This window comes from Salvelinus namaycush, chromosome 8, assembly GCF_016432855.1.
Source record: "Salvelinus namaycush isolate Seneca chromosome 8, SaNama_1.0, whole genome shotgun sequence".
NCBI classification, from domain to species: domain Eukaryota; kingdom Metazoa; phylum Chordata; class Actinopteri; order Salmoniformes; family Salmonidae; genus Salvelinus; species Salvelinus namaycush.
The window spans coordinates 11,312,520-11,334,456 of record NC_052314.1 but is presented as its reverse complement, the minus strand read 5'-3'; the positions used below and the strand labels follow the sequence as shown (position 1 = coordinate 11,334,456).

The 21,937-nt window shown below is 41.7% G+C and overlaps 2 protein-coding genes across 2 annotated transcripts; one reads left to right on the top strand and one right to left on the bottom strand.

Moving 5' to 3' along the window:
- The first annotated feature begins 6,571 nt into the window (after window positions 1–6,571).
- Window positions 6,572–17,201, top strand: LOC120051757 (cathepsin D-like). The gene is made up of 9 exons (XM_038998644.1): window positions 6,572–6,633; window positions 6,940–7,090; window positions 7,264–7,387; window positions 8,313–8,431; window positions 8,512–8,708; window positions 8,911–9,033; window positions 16,163–16,307; window positions 16,595–16,693; window positions 17,055–17,201. Exons 1-9 carry the CDS (start codon window positions 6,572–6,574, stop codon window positions 17,199–17,201), a joined length of 1,167 nt encoding a protein of 388 aa, XP_038854572.1.
- Window positions 17,202–20,224: 3,023 nt separating this feature from the next.
- Window positions 20,225–21,937, bottom strand: cdhr5b (cadherin-related family member 5b). Its single transcript, XM_038998643.1, has 2 exons — window positions 21,801–21,937; window positions 20,225–21,448 (listed from the first exon to the last, which is right to left on the bottom strand). The coding sequence occupies exons 1-2, from the start codon at window positions 21,933–21,935 to the stop codon at window positions 20,882–20,884; spliced, it is 702 nt and encodes a 233-aa protein (XP_038854571.1). The 5' UTR covers window positions 21,936–21,937; the 3' UTR covers window positions 20,225–20,881.

Below are 21,937 nucleotides of genomic sequence, written 5' to 3'. Positions count from 1 at the left end.
ATGGCTTAAAGACAACAAAGTCAAGGTATATGAGTGGCCATCACAATGCCCTGACCTCAAGCCTATAGAAAATTTGTGAACAGAACTGAAAAAGCGTGTGCGAGCAAGGACGCCTACAATCCTGACTCAGTTACACCAGCTCTGTCACAGGAGGAATGGAAAACCCCACTTATTGTGTGAAGCTTGTGGAAGGCTACCCGAAACGTTTGACCCAAGTTAAACAATTTAAAGGCAATGCTACCAAATAATAATTTAGTGTATGTAAACTTCTGACCCACTGGGAATGTGATGAAAGAAATAAAAGCTGAAATAAACTATTCTCTCTACTATTATTCTGACATTTCACATTCTTAAAATAAAGTGGTGATCCTAACTGACCTAAGACAGGGAATTTTTACTAGGATTAAATGTCAGGAATTGTGAAAAACTGAGTTTAAATGTATTTGGCTAAGGTGTATGTAAACTCCCGACTTCAACTGTAGCTAGCTACATCTATGGGCTTTTATGTTTTTATGTAGTCCGTAATGTGCAGTAGTGTCACGTTCCTGACCTGTTTTCTCTTGTTTTTGTATGTGTTTAGTTGGTCAGGGCGTGAGTTGGGGTGGGCATTCTATGTTATGTGTTTCTATGTTTAGGTTCATTGTCATTTAGCCTGATATGGTTCTCAATCAGGGACAGGTGTTTTACGTTTCCTCTGATTGAGAACCATATTAAGGTAGGTTGTTCACACTGTTTGTTTGTGGGTGGTTGTCTTCCGTGTTTGTGTCTGTGCACCACACGGGACTGTTTCGTTTGTTCGTTCGTTTGTGTAGTCTGTACCTGTTCATGCGTTCTTCGTGTATTTGTAAGTTCTCTAGTTCAGGTCTGTCTACGTTCGTTTTGTTGTTTTGTATTTTCCGAGTGTTTTCCGTATTCATTTTTTCCTTAAATATTCATCATGTCATATAACAACGCTGCGCTTTGGTCCAATCCCTACTCCTCCTCTTCGGACGAAGAGGAGGAGGACAACCGTTACAAGTAGCCTGTATACTGTATCATATATGTATTGGATAAAGGCACAATAATTTGGGCTTTTTTGGGCTTGGGCTCATAAAATTTCTTTAATGTATGGCTCATCGGGCTCAGGTAGCATCATGCTTGAATTTTCAATCAAATCTGTAATTTGAATTCCACTTCCGGTTTTGGCGGGAAACACCGAGTTACCCGGGAGAAAAGTGATTTATTCCCGGGATGGAACATTTGTAAAATACCTGGAAAATATTCAACCCTAATCTGCAAAACTGTCTGGTCGGTGAGACAAAGACAAATATCCTGCGGCAAAACCGTCTAGTTGCAGTTTCTCATAATAGTCAACAGAACAACTACTTGAATGCTATGGGGTATTGTCAATGTTTTAACTATATTATTTCATGTTTATTTCTGTCTCTAGAGAGACTCAACTCAGGCTGTGGTTGTTGAAATGTAATCAGACGCAATTGTTTGCACCAGCAGCTGAAGCTGAGCAAGTCCATGGAGAAACAGAAAGGGAGATGCTTTTTCGTTCATCAAGGTGAACATTCACAATTTTAAGCATCCATTCTGTATGCACAGTTAGTAAAATACACAGATGTAGCAATTCATTTATTCATGAATACATGAATACTTTGAATACATCTTTCTTCAGAAAGGAAGTTTGTTTTGCATGCTTTCATCCTCCTCAGACCATCCAGGTAGTGAATGAAAGACTGCTGACTATGAACCCTGATGATATATTGCTGTTTGATGTGATTCTGCTGGCCAATGACAGTAAAGAAAAACACTCAAAGATAATTGCCAGTGCAAAACATTATGGTATGGCATAAACGTTGAGCTACAATAGGGGTATGGAAGAGAATCACAACAACATATGTAAGATGAATACTTATTTTCAAGAACAGTGTTCTTACTTTATTTTTAGGTAGTCATTTTTAGGTCATCCTTGTGTAGGCCTAGTTAACATGTAATTATCACAAACTGGTTGTTGTATTTCTTGTATTCCCCAAAAGTTGTTGATATTAGCAGATTTTACTTCTGCGACAAGGAGGATTCCATTTAGAGCCTGCAACCAAATAATCTGAAGCTGTACCTGTCAACAGATATCAATGATGATTGCAAGGCCTTACAAAATGTATGGTGATTAAATCCCCCCCACCCCCCACCACTCTCTCTCAATTCAATTTACTGTGAGGGCTTTATTGGCATGAGAAACATATGTTAACATAGCCAAAGCAAGTGAAGTAGATAATAAACAAATGTGAAATAAAATGACAGTAAAATTACACTCGCAAACGTTTCAAAAGAATAAAAACATTTCAAATGTCATATTATGTGCAACTAGTTAAAGTACAAAAGGGAAAATAAATAAACATAAATATGGGTTGTATTTACAATGGTGTTTGTTCTTCACTGGTTGCCCTTTTCTTGTGGCAATGGGTCACAAATTTTGCTGCTGTGATGGCACACTGGTATTTCACCCAATAGATATGGGAGTTTATCAAAATTGGGTTTGTTTTCGAATTCTTTGTGGATTTATGTAATCTGAGGGAAATATGTGTCTCTAATATGGTCATAAATTTGGCAGGAGGTTAGGAAGTGCAGCTCAGTTTCCACCTCATTTTGTGGGCCGTGTGCACATAGCCTTTCTTCTCTTGAGAGCCAGGTCTGTCAAGGTTATGCTCACTGAGTCTGCACATAGTCAAAGCTTTCCTTAAGTTTGGGTCAGTCACTGTGGTCTCTCTCTCAATTCAATTTAAGGGCTTTATTGGCATGGGAAACATATATTATGTACATTATAAACAAAAGTGAAATAAACAATAAAAATGTACTCTCTCTCTCTCTTTCTCTGCCTCTTGTCTGTCTCTGTCTCTCTTTCTTTCTCTCCCTGTCTATCTCTCCCTTGCTCTCTCTCTCTCTCTCTCGCTCTCTTTCTCTCTCTCTCTCTCTCTCTCTCTCTCGCTCTCTTTCTCTCTCTCTCACGTCTGCTCCCGCTTCCCTTCTCTTGCGCTCGAGGCAGCCAAGCTGCTCATCATGACGCACACCTGTCACCATCGTTGCGCGCACCAGCGCTTCATCAGACTCACCTAGACTCCACCACGTCATTGATTGCCTCCCCTATATCTGTCACTTCCTCAGTTTCATTCCTGTGTCTGCATTGATGTTGTTTTGTTTCTCTTGTCCAGACGCTGTTGTTGTTTAGTTTCATGTCTATTTATTATTAAATCCTCACCCTGCACTTGCTTCCCATCTCCCAGCGTCTGATGTTACGGAACCGTTACACTCTCTCTGTTTCTCTCCGTCTCTCAATTCAATTCAATTTCAATTGAAGGGGCATTGTTGGCATGGGAAAAATATTTTTACATTGCCAAAGCAGGTGATATAGATAATAAACAAAAGTGAAATAAATAATTAAGAAAATGCACAGTAATCATTACACTCTCAAAAGTTCCAAAATAATAAAGACATTTCAAATGCCATATTATGTCTATATACAGTATTGTAATGATGTTCAAATAGTTAAAGTACAAAGGGAAAATAAATAAATATAAATATAGGTTCTATTTACAATGGTGTTTGTTCTTCACGGGTTGCCCTTTTCTTGTGGCAACAGGTCACAAATCTTGCTGCTGTGATGGCACACTGTGGTATTTCACCCAATAGATATTGGAGTTTATAAAAACTGGATTTGTTTTCAAATTCTTTGTAGGTCTGTGTAATCTCAGGGAAATATGAGTCTCTAATATGGTCATCAATTTGTCAGGAGGTTAGGAAGTGCAGCTCAGTTTCCACCTCATTTTATGGCCAATGTGCACATAGCCTGTCTTCTCTTGAGAGCCAGGTCTGCCTACGGCAGCCTTTCTCAATAGCAAGTCAAAGATTTCCTTAATTTTGGGTCAGTCACAGTGGCAGGTATTCTGCTACTGTGTACTCTCTGTTTAGGGCCAAATAGCATTCTAGTTCTCTCAGTTTTTTTGTAAAACTTTCCAATGTGTCTAGTAATTATCTATGTTTTCTCATGATTTGGTTGGGTCTAACTGTGTTGCTGTCCTGGGGGTCTGTTTGTGTTTGTGAACAGAGCCCCAGGACCAGCTTGCTTAGGGAGTTCTTCTCCAGGTTAATCTCTCTGTAGGTGATGGCTTTGTTATGGAAGGTTTGGGAATCGCTTCCTTTTTGGTGGTTGTAGAATTTAACAGCTCTTTCCTGGATTTTGATAATTAGCTGGCATTGGCCTAATTTTGCTCTGCATGCATTATTTGGTGTTTTACATTGTACACAGAGGATATTTTTGCAGAATTCTGCATGCAGAGTCTCAATTCGGTGTTTGTCCCATTTTGTGAATTCTTGGTTGGTGAGCGGACCCCAGACCTCACAACCATAAAGGGCAATGGGTGCTATACCTGATTGAAGTATTTTTTTAGCCAGATCGTAATTGGTATGTGAAATTTTATGCTCCTTTTGATGGCATGGAAGCCACTTCTTCCCTTGTCTCTCAGATTGTTCACAGCTTTTTTGGAAGTTACCTGTGGCGCTGATGTTTGGGACGAGGTATGTATAGTTTTTTGTGTGCTCTAGGGCAACGGTGTCTAGATGGAATTTGTATTTGTGGTCCTGGCAACTGGTACTTTTTTGGAACACCATTATTTTTGTCTTACTGAGATTTACTGTCAGGGCCCAGGTGTAACAGAATCTGTACAGAAGATCTAGGTGCTGCTGTAGGCCCTCCTTGGTTGGGGACAGAAGTGCCAGATCATCAGCAAACAGTAGACATTTGACTTCAGATTCTAGTAGGGTGAGGCCGGGTGCTGCAGACTGTTCTAGTGCCCTTGCCAATTCGTTGATATATATGTTGAAGAGGGTGGGGCTTAAGCTGCCCTGTGGAAAGAAATGTGTGTGTTTTTTGCCAATTTTAACCGCACATTTGTTGTTTGTGTACATGGATTTTATAATGTTGTATTTGTTTTTCCCACAACACCTCTTTCCATATAGAAGACCCTCATGCCAAATTGAGTCGAAAGCTTTTGAAATCAACAAAGCATGAGAAGACTTTGCCTTTGTTTTGGTTTGTTTGTTTGTCAATTAGGGTGTGCAGGGTGACTACGTGGTCTGTTGTATGGTAATTTGGTAAAAAGCCAATACATTTTTTTCTCAGTACATTGTTTTCACTGAGGAAATGTACGAGTCTTCTGTTAATGATAATGCAGATGATTTTCCCAAGGTTGCTGTTGACCCCCGGTAGTTATTGGGGTCAAATTTGTCTCCACTTTTGTGGATTGGGGAGATCAGTCTTTGGTTCCGAATATTGGAGAAGATGCCAGAGCTGAGGATGATGTTAAAGAGTTTAAGTATAGCCAATTGGAATTTGTAGTCTGTATATTTTATCATTTAATTTAAGATACCATCAACCCCACATGCCTTTTTGGGTTGGAGGGTTTGTATTTTGTCCTGTAGTTCACTCAATGTAATTGGAGAATTCAGTGGGTTATGGTAGTCTTTAATAGTTGATTCTAATATTTGTATTTGATCTTGTATATGTTTTTATTGTTTGTTCTTTGTTATAGAGCCAAAAATATTGGAGAAGTGGTTTATCCATACATCTCCGTTTTGGATAGATAGCTCTTCATGTTGTTGTTTGTTTAGAGTTTTCAAATTGTTCGACGGCCTGTATCACATGGAGGGGGTCACCACGATGTCATGATTGATGGCAGACCGATGGGGAGAAGATACTGCATATTTTGTGATATTTTTCTGTTAGAATTTCAGATCAACTTTTTTTTGCAAGCTTTTTGGATCCAGTTTTACATATTTCACTGGCGCGTTTATCATTCATCATTCATACAACAGCTGCCACCTTCAGTATATCATTGAAGTAACTGCTTAAACAGATTGTACAAATTAAACAATCAAGATTAACATAATATTTCAATATTAATTTACACAACGACAAAATATTGAATAAACTCCAAGAGCAGAAGCACAAAATGCATTCTGAATGACACACATTCTTCCTCAGGTGGAGCGGTGCATGATAATAATTAGGTGGGTGCTTATATTTGTCCAGTTTCACACAAGTGTGTTTTATATGCATGCGTGAATTGGAAATGTGATTTTTGCATATCCCAACTCCCCCTGAGAGTGAGGTCGCAGGGAGGGATCAGCCATTATTGATGGCGACCCTGGAGCAATTAGGGTTAAATGCCTTGCTCAAGGGCACATTGACAGATTTTTCACCTAGTCGGCTTGGGGATTTGAACCAGCAACATTTTGGTTACTGTCCCAACACTCTTAACTGCTAGGCTGCCTGCAGCCGGCATAGTCTAACATCAACAAGAATTAGCTCAGCTCCAATATTTGAACCTGTGAATTAGCCTCAGGTAGGTAATGCGTTGGATGACAGGAGTGACAAGTACACAGAAACAAGCAAACAATGATTTGTATAAACTGCTCTCAGGAGAGACGCTATCCAGTGTATGGATCCTTACTCTACTGTCCAACGCCACAGCAGTGGTAGAGAAGCCATCAGAATTTGCATTGACAACAACCACAAGAAAGCCTCAAAATGAAGATTTTATATCTCTGTGTGTTAGCAGCATGTGCGTGGACGTCTGAGTCACTCATACGGTATGATACACAGCAGATGTGTTTTTAATAGCATTTCTAGTTCATTTATAAAACTGCATTATTAACTGCAATAGTAATGTGTGGTTTGCAACTGGACATTACCTAAATTATGCATTAATTCTATATGAATTATGTAGTGATAAAAATAGATTGCTGCAGATCTATATAAAAGTATACTGCTTAAAACATTATTACTAGTCTAGAGACCTTTTTCGTTCATACTTAGTGAAGGCTCGATAAAGGTCCTAGAGGCACTGAAAATATCCTTATGTCCTGTGTACCTTTTTTGTTTATTTTGCTATCCAGTATACCCCTCACAAAGTGTAACTCCTTGAGACAATCTATGTCTGACTCAGAGAGGGATTTCAGTCGTTTATTCCATGATTCCTACTCCGACAACTTTGACGACGATGACGCCAGTGGGTCCAGCAAAGTGGCTCTGAGGAACTATGTTGATGTAAGTGTCTGCCCGCCTTATGCACAGTATAAGTCATATAAAAGTCCGATTTAATTTGCACAGTAAGTGGCCTTATGCACAGTAACTCAAGTCATACTTCACCAATTATGCATTACTCATTATGCATTGGTTTTGATATGTCTTCTTCATCATTGATGTGATTGTGTCTTCAGGCTCAGTTCTATGGAGAGATTCGTTTAGGAACCCCACCTCAAATGTTCAGGGTGACCTTTGACACTGGATCCAACAATCTCTGGGTGCCTTCTTCCAAGTGTTCCGTCACTGACATCACATGCTGTAAGTCTCTCATCATGCACTGTGCACATGGGTAGCATTTTCTCAGACTATTCCCTGTAGAATATACACTTAAAGTACAAAACATTTTTACTTTAGGAATATCATGTATATCATATGTTACTGCAATGTAATGGTAGCACAGCCAGAGTATAGGAAAGTTAAAGGCTTATGGAAATATACACTGAGTGTACAAAACATTAAGAACACTGCTCTTTCCATGACAGACTGACCAGGTGTATCCAGGTGAAAACTATGATCCCTTATTGATGTCATATTTTAAAACCACTTCAATCAGTGCAGATGAAGGGGAGGAGACAGGCTAAAGAAGGACTTTTAAGCCTTGAGACAATTTAGATATAGGTTGTGTATGTGCCACTCAAATGGTGAATGGGCAAGACAAAATATTTAAGTGCCTTAGAACAGAGCATGGTAGTAGGTGCCAGGTGCATTGGTTTGAGTGTGTCAAGAACTGCAATGCTGCTGGGTTTTTCATGCTCAACAGTTTCCTGTGTGTATCAAAAATGGTCCACCACCCAAAGGACATCCAGCCAACTTGACATAACTATGGGAAGCATTGGAGTCAACATGGGCCAGCATCCCTGTGGAATGCTTTCGACACCTTGTAGAGTTCATGCCCTGATGAATTGAGGCTGTTCTGAGGGCAAAAGGGGGTGCAACTCAATAATAGGAAGGTGTTTCTAATGTTTTGCACATTCATTGTAAGTTTGAAGTAAATGGATATAAGGTTTAAAAATAAAGATAGAGAGTTAAGAGTTAAAATCCAAGGCTGATTTCATGTCTGAGTGACATCATTTATGTCAATACTAGGAATAAACATGAGAATTGTGACTTCCTGTCTTAGCTAGTTTTTTGTTCAGAAAACACCATATCAAACTGACAATGTATGTTTAACGTTGTATTGCAGTGATTCACTGGAAATACAATGATACCCAGTCCAGCACATATGTCAAGGGTGGAAGAAAGTTTTCAATGCATTATGGACTGGGAAGTGTAACTGGGTACCTCAGCCAGGATACGTGCATAGTAAGTTTGGAGAGGAGAAATGAATGGCTGCCACTGACAGATTATATAGTTTTAAATAATCTGCTTTGCTCTTCTGTCAGATTGGAAGTGTATCCGTAAAAGATCAGGTGTTTGGTGAGGCCGTCAAGATATATGGAGCGAACTTCGTTGGTGCTAAGTTCGATGGAGTTCTGGGAATGTCTTACCCAACAAATGATGCCATGAGCCCTGTCTTTGACAACATAATGAAAGAGAAGCTGTTGGCGGAGAATGTTTTCTCCTTCTACCTCAACCACAAGTGAGTGGCGATAGTGAAGTGGAACGCAGATCATTATTGTATTTTATACCTATTTATCCAGAAAGTCCCATTGAGAAGAACTCTTTCCCAAGGGATATCTGAATGAGCTGTAAGTTAACATGGCAGTTTTAGAAATCTACTTGTGCCACTGGAAATGTACTGCAGATGCTGTCTTCTGATGGGCGCTACTGTTCTGTGACAGGATCTCCTCCAACCAGCCAGGGGGACAGCTAATGCTGGGAGGGACTGACCCTGCATACTACACCGGGGACTTCCACTATGTCAACATCACCACAAAGGACCTCTGGAACATCCACATGGACGGGTTAGTGCTGCTAACCAGTGTATTTATTATAACCAGTGTATTTAATATAGCCAGTGTATTTATTACAGCCCGTGTATTTATTACATCCAGTGTATTTATTACAACCAGTGTATTTTATTTTAAAGTAACTGTCCATTGTTTTCAGATTTCTATGAAATTACAATATGTGTGAAATAGTTTTTTCACCAAAAATATTTTAATTAAGTATGTTAAAAATCAACTTTTCTGTTTAGTAAGGGTATCGGCATATCCCAACAACAGAATAATGTGGGTGTATACCGGTCTGTTGTGTTCAGTAATTTGTGTCGTAGCTCAGTTGTGTATTGAATACTGTTGCTTTAAGAATGTATCAGGCAAATTGTGCGTGTACGGAGGTGTGAGGATAGGATGGGTGAGTTGGTACTAGTTGTTAACATGTTGATCTGAAGTAAAGACGTTCAGTTTAATTGCACAACAAGCCTCCGTGCATTTGTAACATTTGGCGACTAGGATGGCTGAGTTTAGCTTACCTCCACCATCTCTATTTCTCCCGGTCCTTGGAGATCCACCTGTTCCATGGAATCACTGGTTTCAATCCTTTCAGTTGTATATGGTAGCTATCAATCTGCATGGAGCTGCCAACGCACACAAACGGGCGATTCTCCTCCGCTATCTCGGCGCTGAGGGACAATGTGTCTCCTCCACTTTGCAGCCAGTGGAGAACAAGTTTACATCGGCTGCCCAAGCTCTGGAGGAACACTACAGTAGCTCAGTGTGATCATGGATTGTTTTCTCTTCAGACAACGAGCCCAACTGCCGGGTGAGTCCGTAGCACAGTACCTAGTGTGACCATGCAGATTGGGACCACTAGAAAACTAATTTGTACATGATCAGATCATTAAAAAAACGTCATGTTCTCCACTGAGGGAGAAATTGTTGTTAAAGACTGATGATCTGACACTGGAGAAAGCACTTACTGTTGGAAAACAAATGGAAGTTGTTCTCACTGACCTACAGAGTGCATCTCAAGGGGCAGGGCTTCACACACTGGCTGAGGCACCAGTCCAAAATGTGCAGGAAACCACTGGGGGGCGACGTTGTTCTAATTGTGGAACAGTCTACATGTCCAGCAAAAGAGCAACGCTGCAAGAACTGCAAAAATACAATCATTTTGCCCGTTGTTATAATTCAGCAGTGGCAGGACAGCATCGAGAAGATCAATCAATCAATTAAATATATTCATAAAGCCCTTTTTACATCAGCAGATATCACAAAGTGCTGTAGAGAAACCCAGCCTAACAAACAACAAGCAATGCAGATGTCGAAGTTCACCAGTCTCCATTAACTCTGTACATGATGACTCAGTTGCGGCCAAGCAATGTGACTGCTACATCGAGGGTGTTAAAACCTCACTGGTGACTGACACTGAAGCAAATATGTCACTTTTGAACAAAGCCACTTATGACTAATTCTTCTCACATGTTCCACTGCAGAGACCAGCAGTATCCCTCTACAGCTACAACCACACACTGATCTCAATCATTGGAACTGTCTCACTGCCAGTCTGTTACAACAACAAAACCACGCCGGCCAGCCAGTTTTACGTTGCCTGCACTAGTGCCTATGGAGTACTCACAACTGTTTGAGGGGCCAGGTCACCTCAGAGATGTTGTCCACCGGCCTACAGTCAACAAAGAGGTCAAGCCAGTAATCCAGCCATTGTGGAGGGTTCCGCTGACCCTTCGGGAGCCCATTGACAAGGGACTTGACAACGTCCTTGACACCTCGCCATGGGTCTCAAACCTGGTCGTTGTGCCCAAGAAAAATGGCGATCTTTGGATCTGTATGTGTAACCGATGTGAAATGGCTAGCTAGTTAGCGGTGGTGCACGCTAATAGCGTTTCAATCGGTGACGTCACTCGCTCTGAGAACCCTGAAGTAGTTGTTCCCCTCTCTCCACAAAAGCCGCGCCCCTTGCAGAGCAAGGGGAACAACTACTTCAAGGTCCTCAGAGCAAGTGACGTCACCGATTGAAACACTATTAGCGCGCACCACCGCTAACTAGCTAGCCATTTCACATCGGTTACACATGGACCTCAGGGCCGTGAACAACTGCTCCTCTTTGACAGCTTCTGAAAAAAGATGCACCATGGACATGGACTCAGGACTGTCGGGATGCTGTGCAGGAGCTCAAGGTGCAGCTTACATCGACACCAACACTGGCTCACTGTGACACATCAACACAAACGATTGTCCCCTGTAATGCCTCGGCAGTGGCCCTTGGAGCTGTTTTGTCTCAACTGCATGGAGGCGTGGAATGGCCAGTGGCCTTTGCCTCACGGGCCTTGTCTCCGATTGAACAAAAGTACTCTGTGGGAGAGTAGGACACCATGGCTTGCATGTGGGCGTGCGAGCACTGGCACTTGTAATTGTAAGGCAGAACATTCAAACTCTGCACAGACCATCAAGCCCTCACAGCACTGCTGGCCACACAGGGCTCCGGACATAAGCCTCTATGGCTCTACTGGTCATTCATGACTTGCATTCGAAATGGGCAGAAGCCGTGCCGTTGTCCTCTACTACCTCACAGATGATCATCCAAACACTGGATAAGCTGTTCTGTCAGTGGGGGTTGCCCAGCACCATTACGACAGACAATGGTCCCCAGCTTGTCTCGAATAATATGTCTGTGTACCTTGAAAAGCAAACCATCAAGCACATCTGGACGGCTGTGTACCACCCTCAAGCAAACAGGGGGGTGGAACGCTTGAACAGAACCCTGAAGGAAGGAATACGAGCCAACTTGGCTGAGGGATAACTTTTTGACGTGGCTCTGTGCTTTTTAAAAATATATATATATTTCACCATTATTTAACCAGGTAGGCTAGTTGAGAACAAGTTCTCATTTACAACTGCGACCTGGCCAAGATAAAGCAAAGCAGTGCGACACAAACAACAACACAGAGTTACACATGGAATAACAAACATACAGTCAATAATACAAAAATAAATACAAAAAAAAGTCTATATGCAGTGTGTGTAAATGAGGTAGGATAAGGGAGGTAAGGCAATGAATAGGCCATAGTGGCTAAAACAATACAATATAGCAATTAAACTGGAGTGATAAATGTGCAGAAGATGAGTGTGCAAGTAAAGATACTGGAGTGCAAAGGAGCAAAATAAATCAAATAAATAACAGTATGGAGATGAGGTAGTTGGATGGGCTTTTTACAGATGGGCTATGTACAGGTGCAGTGATCTGTGAGCTACTCTGACAGCTGGTGCTTGAAGCTAGTGAGGGAGATATGTCTCCAGCTTCAGTGATTTTGCAGTTCGTTCCAGTCATTGGCAGCAGAGAACTGGAAGGAGAGGCTGCCGAAGGAGGAATTGGCTTTGGGGGTGACCAGTGAAATATACCTTCTGGAGCACGTGCTACGGGTGGGTGCTGCTATGGTGACCAGTGAGCTGAGATAAGGCAGGGCTTTACCTAGCAAAGACTTATAGATGACCTGGAGCCAGTGGGTTTGGCGACGAATATGAAGCGAGGGCCAGCCAACAAAAGCATACAGGTTGCAGTGGTGGGTAGTATATGGGGCTTTGGTGACAAATCGGATGCCACTGCATCCAATTTGTAGAGTAGAGTGTTGGAGGCTATTTTGTAAATGATATCGCCGAAGTCGAGGATCGGTAGGATGGTCAGTTTTACGAGGGTATGTTTGGCAGCATGAGTGAAGGATGCTTTGTTGCAAAATAGGAAGCCGATTCTAGATTTAATTTTGGATTGGAGATGCTTAATGTGAGTCTGGAAGGAGAGTCTAACCAGACACGTAGGTATTTGTAGTTGTCCACATATTCTAAGTCAGAACCGTCCAGAGTAGTGATGCTGGATGGGCGGGCAGGTGTGCCTTATACTACTCCACATCAGGGTTACCAAGCACTCCACCACTGGGGTGTCTCCTGCCTCCCTGATGATTGGTAAGGAACTGAAACTCCCTTTGGACTGTCTCTGCCCAAAACAAAAGAACAAGCCTGCTGCAGCAAGGCAAGCCTATGTTGGAGCAGCACAGCAACGGATGAAACAACGTTATGACACGTCTCACAGAGTGAAACAACTAAGCCTGAAGGCCCAGGACTGCGTGCAGATCAAGACTGACAACTGTCGGAACAAGCTCTCCTCATTTTGGTCCAAGCCCCTGAAAGTGGAACGACAGCTAGGGCTTGCAACATTCCAACTTCCTGATGGATTCCGCTGGCATGCAAATCGCCTCAGAAAGGTCCATTTGCCTGTGGGGTATCCTTTCCTGACCTGTCTGTCCACAACTCACTATGGGCATGAGCAAGATCAAGGGTCTCATGCACCTCCAACCCTACACCAGGCTCAGTTCAGGGCCCTTCCACCAGTCAGGTCTCAAATGCCTGCGGTTCCCCTGCCATCAGCTGCACTTCTGAACACTGGGAGACCCCAACGGGTCATAGCTCCTCCCTCGTGGCTTAATGACTATGTGAACTAGAGTGGGTTGGAGGGATGCTGTGTTCAGTAATATGGTTTCGTACCTCAGTTGAGTATTGAATACTGTTGCTTTGAGAATGTGTCAGGCACATTTCGAATGTACGGAGGTGAGGATTGGATGAGTAAGTTTGTGTTGATCTGAAGTAAAGACGTTCAGTTTAATTGCAGAAATCCAAATCAAATCAAATCAAATTTATTTATAAACCCCTTCTTACATCAGCTGATATCTCAAAGTGCTGTACAGAAACCCAGCCTAAAACCCCAAACAGAAAGCAATGCAGGTGTAGAAGCACGGTGGCTAGGAAAAACTCCCTAGAAAGGCCAGAACCTAGGAAGAAACCTAGAGAGGAACCAGGCTATGAGGGGTGGTCAGTCCTCTTCTGGCTGTGCCGGGTGGGGATTATAGCAGAACATGGCCAAGATGTTCAAATGTTCATAGATGACCAGCAGGGTCAAATAATAATAATCACAGTGGTTGTCGAGGGTGCAACAGGTCAGCACCTCAGGAGTAAATGTCAGTTGGCTTTTCATAGCCGATCATTCAGAGTATCTCTACCGCTCCTGCTGTCTCTAGAGAGTTGAAAACAGCAGGTCTGGGACAGGTAGTACGTCCGGTGAACAGGTCAGGGTTCCATAGCCGCAGGCAGAACAGTTGAAACTGGAGCAGCAGCACGGCCAGGTGGACTGGGGACAGCAAGGAGTCATCAGGCCAGGTAGTCCTGAGTAGTGGAGAAGGTGGAAAGTTTTAAGTTCCTCGGTGTACACATCACGGACAAACTGAATTGGTCCACCCACACAGACAGCGTTGTGAAGAAGGCGCAGCAGCGCCTCTTCAACCTCAGGAGGCTGAAGAAATTCGGCTTGTCACCAAAAGCACTCACAAACTTCTACAGATGCACAATCGAGAGCATCCTGTCGGGCTGTATCACCGCCTGGTACGGCAACTGCTCCGCCCACAACCGTAAGGCTCTCCAGAGGGTAGTGAGGTCTGCACAACGCATCACCGGGGGCAAACTACCTGCCCTCCAGGACACCTACACCACCCGATGTCACAGGAAGGCCATAAAGATCATCAAGGACAACAACCACCCAAGCCACTGCCTGTTCACCCCGCTATCATCCAGAAGGCGAGGTCAGTACAGGTGCATCAAAGCAGGGACCGAGAGACTGAAAAACAGCTTCTATCTCAAGGCCATCAGACTGTTAAACAGCCACCACTAACATTTAGCGGCCGCTGCCAACATACTGACTCAACTCCAGCCACTTTAATAATGGGAATTGATGGAAATTATGTAAAAATGTACCACTAGCCACTTTAAACAATGCCACTTAATATAATGTTTACATACCCTACATTACTCATCTCATATGTATAGGTATATACTGTACTCTATATCATCTACTGCATCTTGCCATCTCTATGTAATACATGTATCACTAGCCACTTTAAACTATGCCACTTTATGTTTACATATCCTACATTACTCATCTCATATGTATATACTGTACTCTATACCATCTACTGCATCTTGCCTATGCCGTTCTGTACCATCACTCATTCATATATCTTTATGTACATATTCTTTATCCCTTTACACTTGTGTGTATAAGGTAGTAGTTGTGTAATTGTTAGGTTAGATTACTTGTTGGTTATTACTGCATTGTCGGAACTAGAAGCACAAGCATTTCGCTACACTCGCATTAACATCTGCTAACCATGTGTATGTGACAAATAAAATTTGATTTGATTTGAGGCATGGTCCTAGGGCTCAGGTCCTCCGAGAGAGAGAAAGAAAGAATTAGAGCGAGCATACTTAAATTCACACAGGACACCGGATAAGACAGTTTCATGAACTGAAATCAGAGGTCCCAGAATTTTTTCACACGCACAAAAAGCTTATTTCTCAAAAATGTTGGGCACAAATTTGTTTACATCCCTGTTGGTGAAAATGTTTCCTTTGCCAAGATAATCCATCCACCTGACAGGTGTGGCATATCAAGAAGCTGATTAAACTGCATGATCATTACTCAGGTGCACCTTGTGTTGGGAACAATGAAAGGCCACTAAAATGTGTATTTTTTCCCCACAACACAATGCCACAGATGTCCCAAGTTTTGAGGGAGCATGCCATTGGCATGCTGATTGCAGGAATGTCCACTAGAGCTGTTGCCAGATAATCGAATTTTCATTTCTCTATCATAAGCCGCCTCCAACGTCGTTTTATAGAATTTGGCAGTATGTCCAACTGGCCTCACAACCGCAGACCACGTGTAACAATGTCAGCCTAGGACCTCCACATCCGGCTTCTTCACCTGCAGCATCGTCTGAGACCGGCCACCCGGACAGCTGATAAAACTGAGGAGTATTTCTGTCTGTAATAAAGCCCTTTTGTGGGGAAAAACTTATTTTGATTGGCTGGGCCTGTCTCCCCTGTGGGTGGACCTATGCCCTTCCAGGCCCACCCATGGCTGCGTTCCTGTTCAGTCATGTGAAATCCATAGATTAAGGTCTAATTCATTTATTTCAATTGACTGATTTCCTTATATGAACTGTAACTCAGTAAAATTGTTGAAATTGTTGCATGTTGCGTTTATATTTTTGTTTATTTCTCTAACTAAATATTTGGGTGTCTTTGGCAGTTTGAGCGTTGGAGAGGATGTCAAGCTGTGTAAAGGTGGCTGTGAGGCCGTGGTGGACACTGGCACCTCCCTGATCCTAGGTCCCTATGATGAGATCAGTGCTCTGCAGAAGGCTGTAGGAGCTGTGCCCTGGAACCGTGGAAAGGTAGAACATGACAGATGACAGAAACTAGAATCACCTATTATTTTCTATCTCTTCTCTCTACAGTATCTCCCTCATCCTTTTCTTTAGAAAATGCATACCAACCGACTAGTATATCCTCCTGGTATCTACCAAACCAAAGAGGGTGAATATAATTGTAATCATGAAGCTAAATAGGTCCTCGAATAGCCATTTCACAACTCTCTAGCGATTCTGTTGACATTGAAGCATGTTAGCTGTGAGAGGGTGGTTTTACTGTTGTTAAACACTATCTGTTACTTGTTTCACAGTACACGGTTGACTGTGAGAAAGTGTCCTCCCTCCCCAGTGTCTCCTTCACTGTCAGTGGAAAGGTCTACCCTCTGACTGGAGAACAGTATATTCTCAGGGTATGTACAGTATATAGTGTATCAGGCAGTTTGTAAAGAACTAAATGCACTATATATTTACTGTATATATATCATCTATATCATATGATACTGCAATGTAATGTTAGCATAGTCAGAGTCTAGGAAAGTAAAAGGCATATGGAAATATACAGTGTAATAATGTAGCATCATTATACAGGCTGTTAGAATAGAAACCTTGTTAATATATCTGTAGATGTCGCTGGTGCTCCTTCTTACCTTCTTAACTGTGTGTGTGTGTGTGTGTGTGTGTGTGTGTGTGTGTGTGTGTGTGTGTGTGTGTGTGTGTGTGTGTGTGTGTGTGTGTGTGTGTGTGTGTGTGTGTGTGTGTGTGTGTACGCAGTGGACTACGAAGGGCAAGAAAGTCTGCCTTTTAGGATTTTTCCCCTCAAGCTTCCCTGGCTGGACCCTGGGAGATATCTTCATTGGAGCTTACTACACAGTCTTTGACCGGGACAACGATAGGGTGGGATTTGCCAAAGCAATATAAGAGGAAGGGGAAGTGGATACCTCGTCAGTGGCACAACTGAATACATTCAACCGAAATGTGTCTTCTGCATCCGCATTTAATCCAAACCTTCTAGATAGCCCTGCCCAGTGAAATAATGTTGAAAAGAGTGTAATGCTAAAACACCTGTATAAAATGCAGTATATACATATGGGATGAGTAATGCTAAAACATCTGATGCTATAAAATACAGTATATACATATGGGATGAGTAATGCTAAAACATCTGATGCTATGAAATACAGTATATACATATGGGATGAGTAATGCAAGATATGTAAACATCATTAAAGTGGCATCATTAATGTGACTAGTGATCCATGATTTCAAGTCTGTATGTTGGCAGCAGCCTCTGTTAGTGTTAGTGATGTTAGTGTTAGTGATGGCTGTTTAACAGTCTGATGCCCTTGAGATAGAAGCTATTTTTCAGTCTCTCGTGCTTTCATAGATTTAAAATTATTATTTTAGAATAACAAACTTTGTAAAATCATATTTGTCCTTGAAAAGGAGGATAAGCAGACAATTAACTTCTCTCATACTGATAGCATTTGTATCATAAATCATTTTCACAGCATTCAAAGTTTTGTTTGTTTTATGAGTAAGTGGGTGCATTTTCCTGTGTTCATTTCCCTGGTTAATCTCCCTATTTAAACATGACCTCTATTTGATCTTTTTGTGTGTAAAGAGATGAATTAATCAAATAAAGACTTAACTCCCAGTTATTTGGCATTTGTGTGTATGTCGTGTTATTTCAGAGTAATGGTCGTGAAGTTGCACCAACAGCGATGTTTATCACAATTTGTTATGGTTTTGCTGTTGCCATGAGGAAATGAATGTGCTTTCCTTTGACTTTTGAATCACTTCAGCACATCCCCATCTATATGGACTCAGCATGCCCTCTACATGCTTTTCTTCCTGCGTACATTTATACATGTGTATTATTCAATGTTATGAGGATATTACTTCCTATTCAGATTTGGAATTTGACATTAGGTATTAAGATAATACTGATATTGCTGATACATGAATACGTGTGGGGTCGTTAGGCACAACATTATTTTGGTAATTTGACAGAAATACTGCAGTGACAAATAGCTAACATTTTTATTCAGTCCCTGTGATGGATTGGATTGACAAGTGGACTTGTTCTCCCCTGGTATGTCATGGGTTAAAATGTACTCATTCTCATAAATATAGAACATCTATGATTATTGTACATGGATTATTATTTTATTAGAGTACAAAGTGCACTTGTTTGCATCAGTCTATTGCTCTTTACAGCCCCTGGCTGCTGGTAACCAGGGCCTTATCATAAACAAGCACTAACAACGGAGGACTTGTTGCTATCAGCATCTGTACTGCCACGTTCTTACATTCAGTTGTCTGTATTATCAAACTCATGTGAGACATGATCATTCGATATTTGGTTTGTCAAATCATACTTGAGTTCTTTATTATTACATAAATAATTTTATTTTTAACATCCATTATTTACAAAGATACAAGAAAGTTGAAGCTTAAGTTCAAGCCATGAATGATCTGACCCGAACAACGGGAAAACAAAATGAGTAAACATTGCACTTTATGTTATTTTTTTCTGTTTGTTTTTGTGTATGATAACACATTTTCTAATAGTACTGTATCAAGCAATAAAGTGAGTTACTGATTAGTGAACAGCAGAGTTTCGGTAAGCAACAAGGAAGCATGACTCCGATGTGTACCAGGGTCAAAGCTCCACATGATTAATAATGGCTTCTACTGTAGAGCAAGTATGGCAGGACTAAATGTTTCCAGGATTGATGAGAAAGCAGCAGAAGTTCTAACATGTTGTCCAATAAAATAGTAGTCTAAAACCTCATTCCTGCAGTCAAATGACCAAATCACCCTAGTGGCCTCATGTGTGAAATGTTATTCATATTTTTCAAAATGTCATAATTAATAAACATAATTTTAAAAAACCTGTTGAAAATCCAGTGTTTCTATGTCATCCGGTTTTGTTATATTTCAATCTGCTGTGATGTATATAAAGTGTAATATTGGGATGCTCAAAATTGAATACATTTCAACTCTATATCTGACATGGTACAGGTGTCTTCTTTTTTTAAGCCCATAACCATGTGTGTGAAGTGTATACTTTGTTTCAAAGTAGATTTATTTAAGACTACCAAGAAACACTCTGTGTGACCCTGATTTAGCCCACTGCAGTAAAAGGTTGATGTGATGCTTCAGACAGGTGGGATCCTGGTGCAGAAAAAAGCATTTCTTTCTTTCACATACAGTACAGTACTTCAGAGGCCTCATTTATAAATGTTGCGTAGATACAAAATATACCTCGTAACTTGAGAATGTCCCTCCACGCAAACTTTACGCCATGCGCACGCACACACATTGTCTAGTGGTTGAAGTATTGTATTGCAAGCAGACCAGTAATGCCATGTCCACGTGCTCATTGGAACTAGGAAACTCAGACATGTCTGACTTGCTAACAGGTTGAACGCGACACGTGTATAACTACAACCAGTTAGCAAGTCAAAAATGTGCTAGTTTTCTAGTTCTGACTAGCATGTGAACACGGCATAAGTATTTTGTGCAAATGGTTGCTATTATGACACACTTATTCAAAAAAACATCATAACAAGATGAAGCCATTTCTGTTAATATTTGTTGAATGATTAGACATAGGAATCTATTCCTATTTATTTTATTTTCATAACCATTGCAGAATAAATGCCTCGCCTTCCCGGGCAGTCCAGCATATTAGGTTGGGGGGAAAGTCAATGTAAAACATTGTTGAAGTCAAACGTTCTGCTGACAGGTCCATAACAATTTACCATTGTTTTCTTGTTCAGAAATTGTCACAGTCCTTCGCTAAATACAGCATAAGTTACTGCAAAAGATTAAAACAGGCTGCCAACACAGTAAATAGACCAGTAGTTTTAAGTAAAATGCTACAGCCCACAGTTTTATGCAAAAGACAAATTGTTGTTCAATATCTTGTGTATCAATCGATTATTGTGTTTCTATCTCCTGTTTTGGTATAGGCTTAAATAGGCTATGATGTCACGCTCCTATTGCACAGCAATACTGTAGCCTATACCCATACTGTCAAAGTAAAACTGTTTTGAATATACAATCAATAAAGTGTTTGGCACTCACTATAGGCAGCATGAATGTTAAGTTTGAAAAAGTCACTGTAAAAGACTAAAACATTCTGCTCACACCTCTACAAAATGTGATCAAATTTGCCATTACTCTTTCTTTCAGAAACCTACATGGCCTAATTCCAACAGTTCCAAATTATACAGCAAATAAAGGGCGTTATTGTCACTATAAAAGGTGAATGAAGGGACTTTTTCTGACAGAGTTAGAATGCTTGTTCATGTGTGCACAGTTTAACGACAGGTCTGAATTATAACGGTAAAAATGTGTATGTAGGGCGTGTGCCAAGTTTAGAAATCTCAATATTTTTAGACGTACGTATTATTTTCAGAAATGGCGCACACAGATATTTAGTGTGGAATTTACACAACAATTACAGTATAAATGGGGCCCCAGTTGCGCAAGATTTAGCTTACCCGGCACAACTGAACGAAAAAAGAAAACCTCACCCACCCAAACAGACAAGGCAAGCTAAATCCAGTGCAGGCCTACCCCCATACTCCTCACAGGTCAGACGTCTGGATTTTTTCATTCTCAGAATCCTCAAACCTCACCCCACGGCCATCATCCATATCAGCATCAGAGAACAACACCTTTGGGGTCTGTGGTGACGAGTTGTCATATTCTTCTTCCTCCTCTCTAAACCCCTCCTCTTCCTCATCATCATCATCATCATCATCATCGTCATCACCTTCCCGCTCCCCATTGTCAGGTATGATGACCACTTCCTCCTTGGCATTGGGGTCGATGTCCTCTTTGAACCAGACTGACTTGTAGCCCTCCTCCACGCGCCTCTCCTTGGTCAGGATGGGCTTCACCTCCTTCTCGCTGTCGGCCTTATCAGACCCTGCCAGGCTGCCGGTGTCAAGCAGGAGGTTGGAGTACAGTGGAGCCGAGACCTTCATGACAGTCTCCTCCACAGCTCTGGAGGTCACTCCATTCCCGATGGACCGTTTCCCATCCATCTCCTCTGGGCCTTTGGATCCCACGCTGTTAGTGTCCCCGTCATTCTGGAAGCCCTCGTTGGTGTACTGCACCCCGTTCTTGAGTCCGCCGGGACCTTTCCCAAGCTGTAAAAAAGCAATGTACCAGTCAGAACAGACTGCATTTAGGGAGGCAGAGCAAAAATCTTTAACACAAATATATATTTTTTGCCATCAATTGATTACTACACTTCAAAATGGTTTTTAGCTGTCCACATAGGATGACCCTTTTTGTTTCCAGGTAAAACCCTTTTAGTTTCCAGGGTTCTACATGGAACTCAAAAGGGTTCTACCTGGACCCAAAAAGGGTTCTTCAAAGGGTTCTGATATGGGGACAGTCGAATAACCCTTTTAGGTTCAAGATAGCACCTTTTTTTCTGAGTGTTGCTTTTAAAAGCTTTGCATTGCTATTTCTTCTTGCAGTGTAGAATGAACTCACAGAGCTACGGAAGATGTTGGCCTCTGACAGCTTCCTCCAATCTGTCTTGCCCTTCTGGATGCGGAAGATGAGCAGGCCGATGACGACCGTAGAGATGACCAGTAACACAGCCAGGCTAGCACCCAGGGCAGCCATGT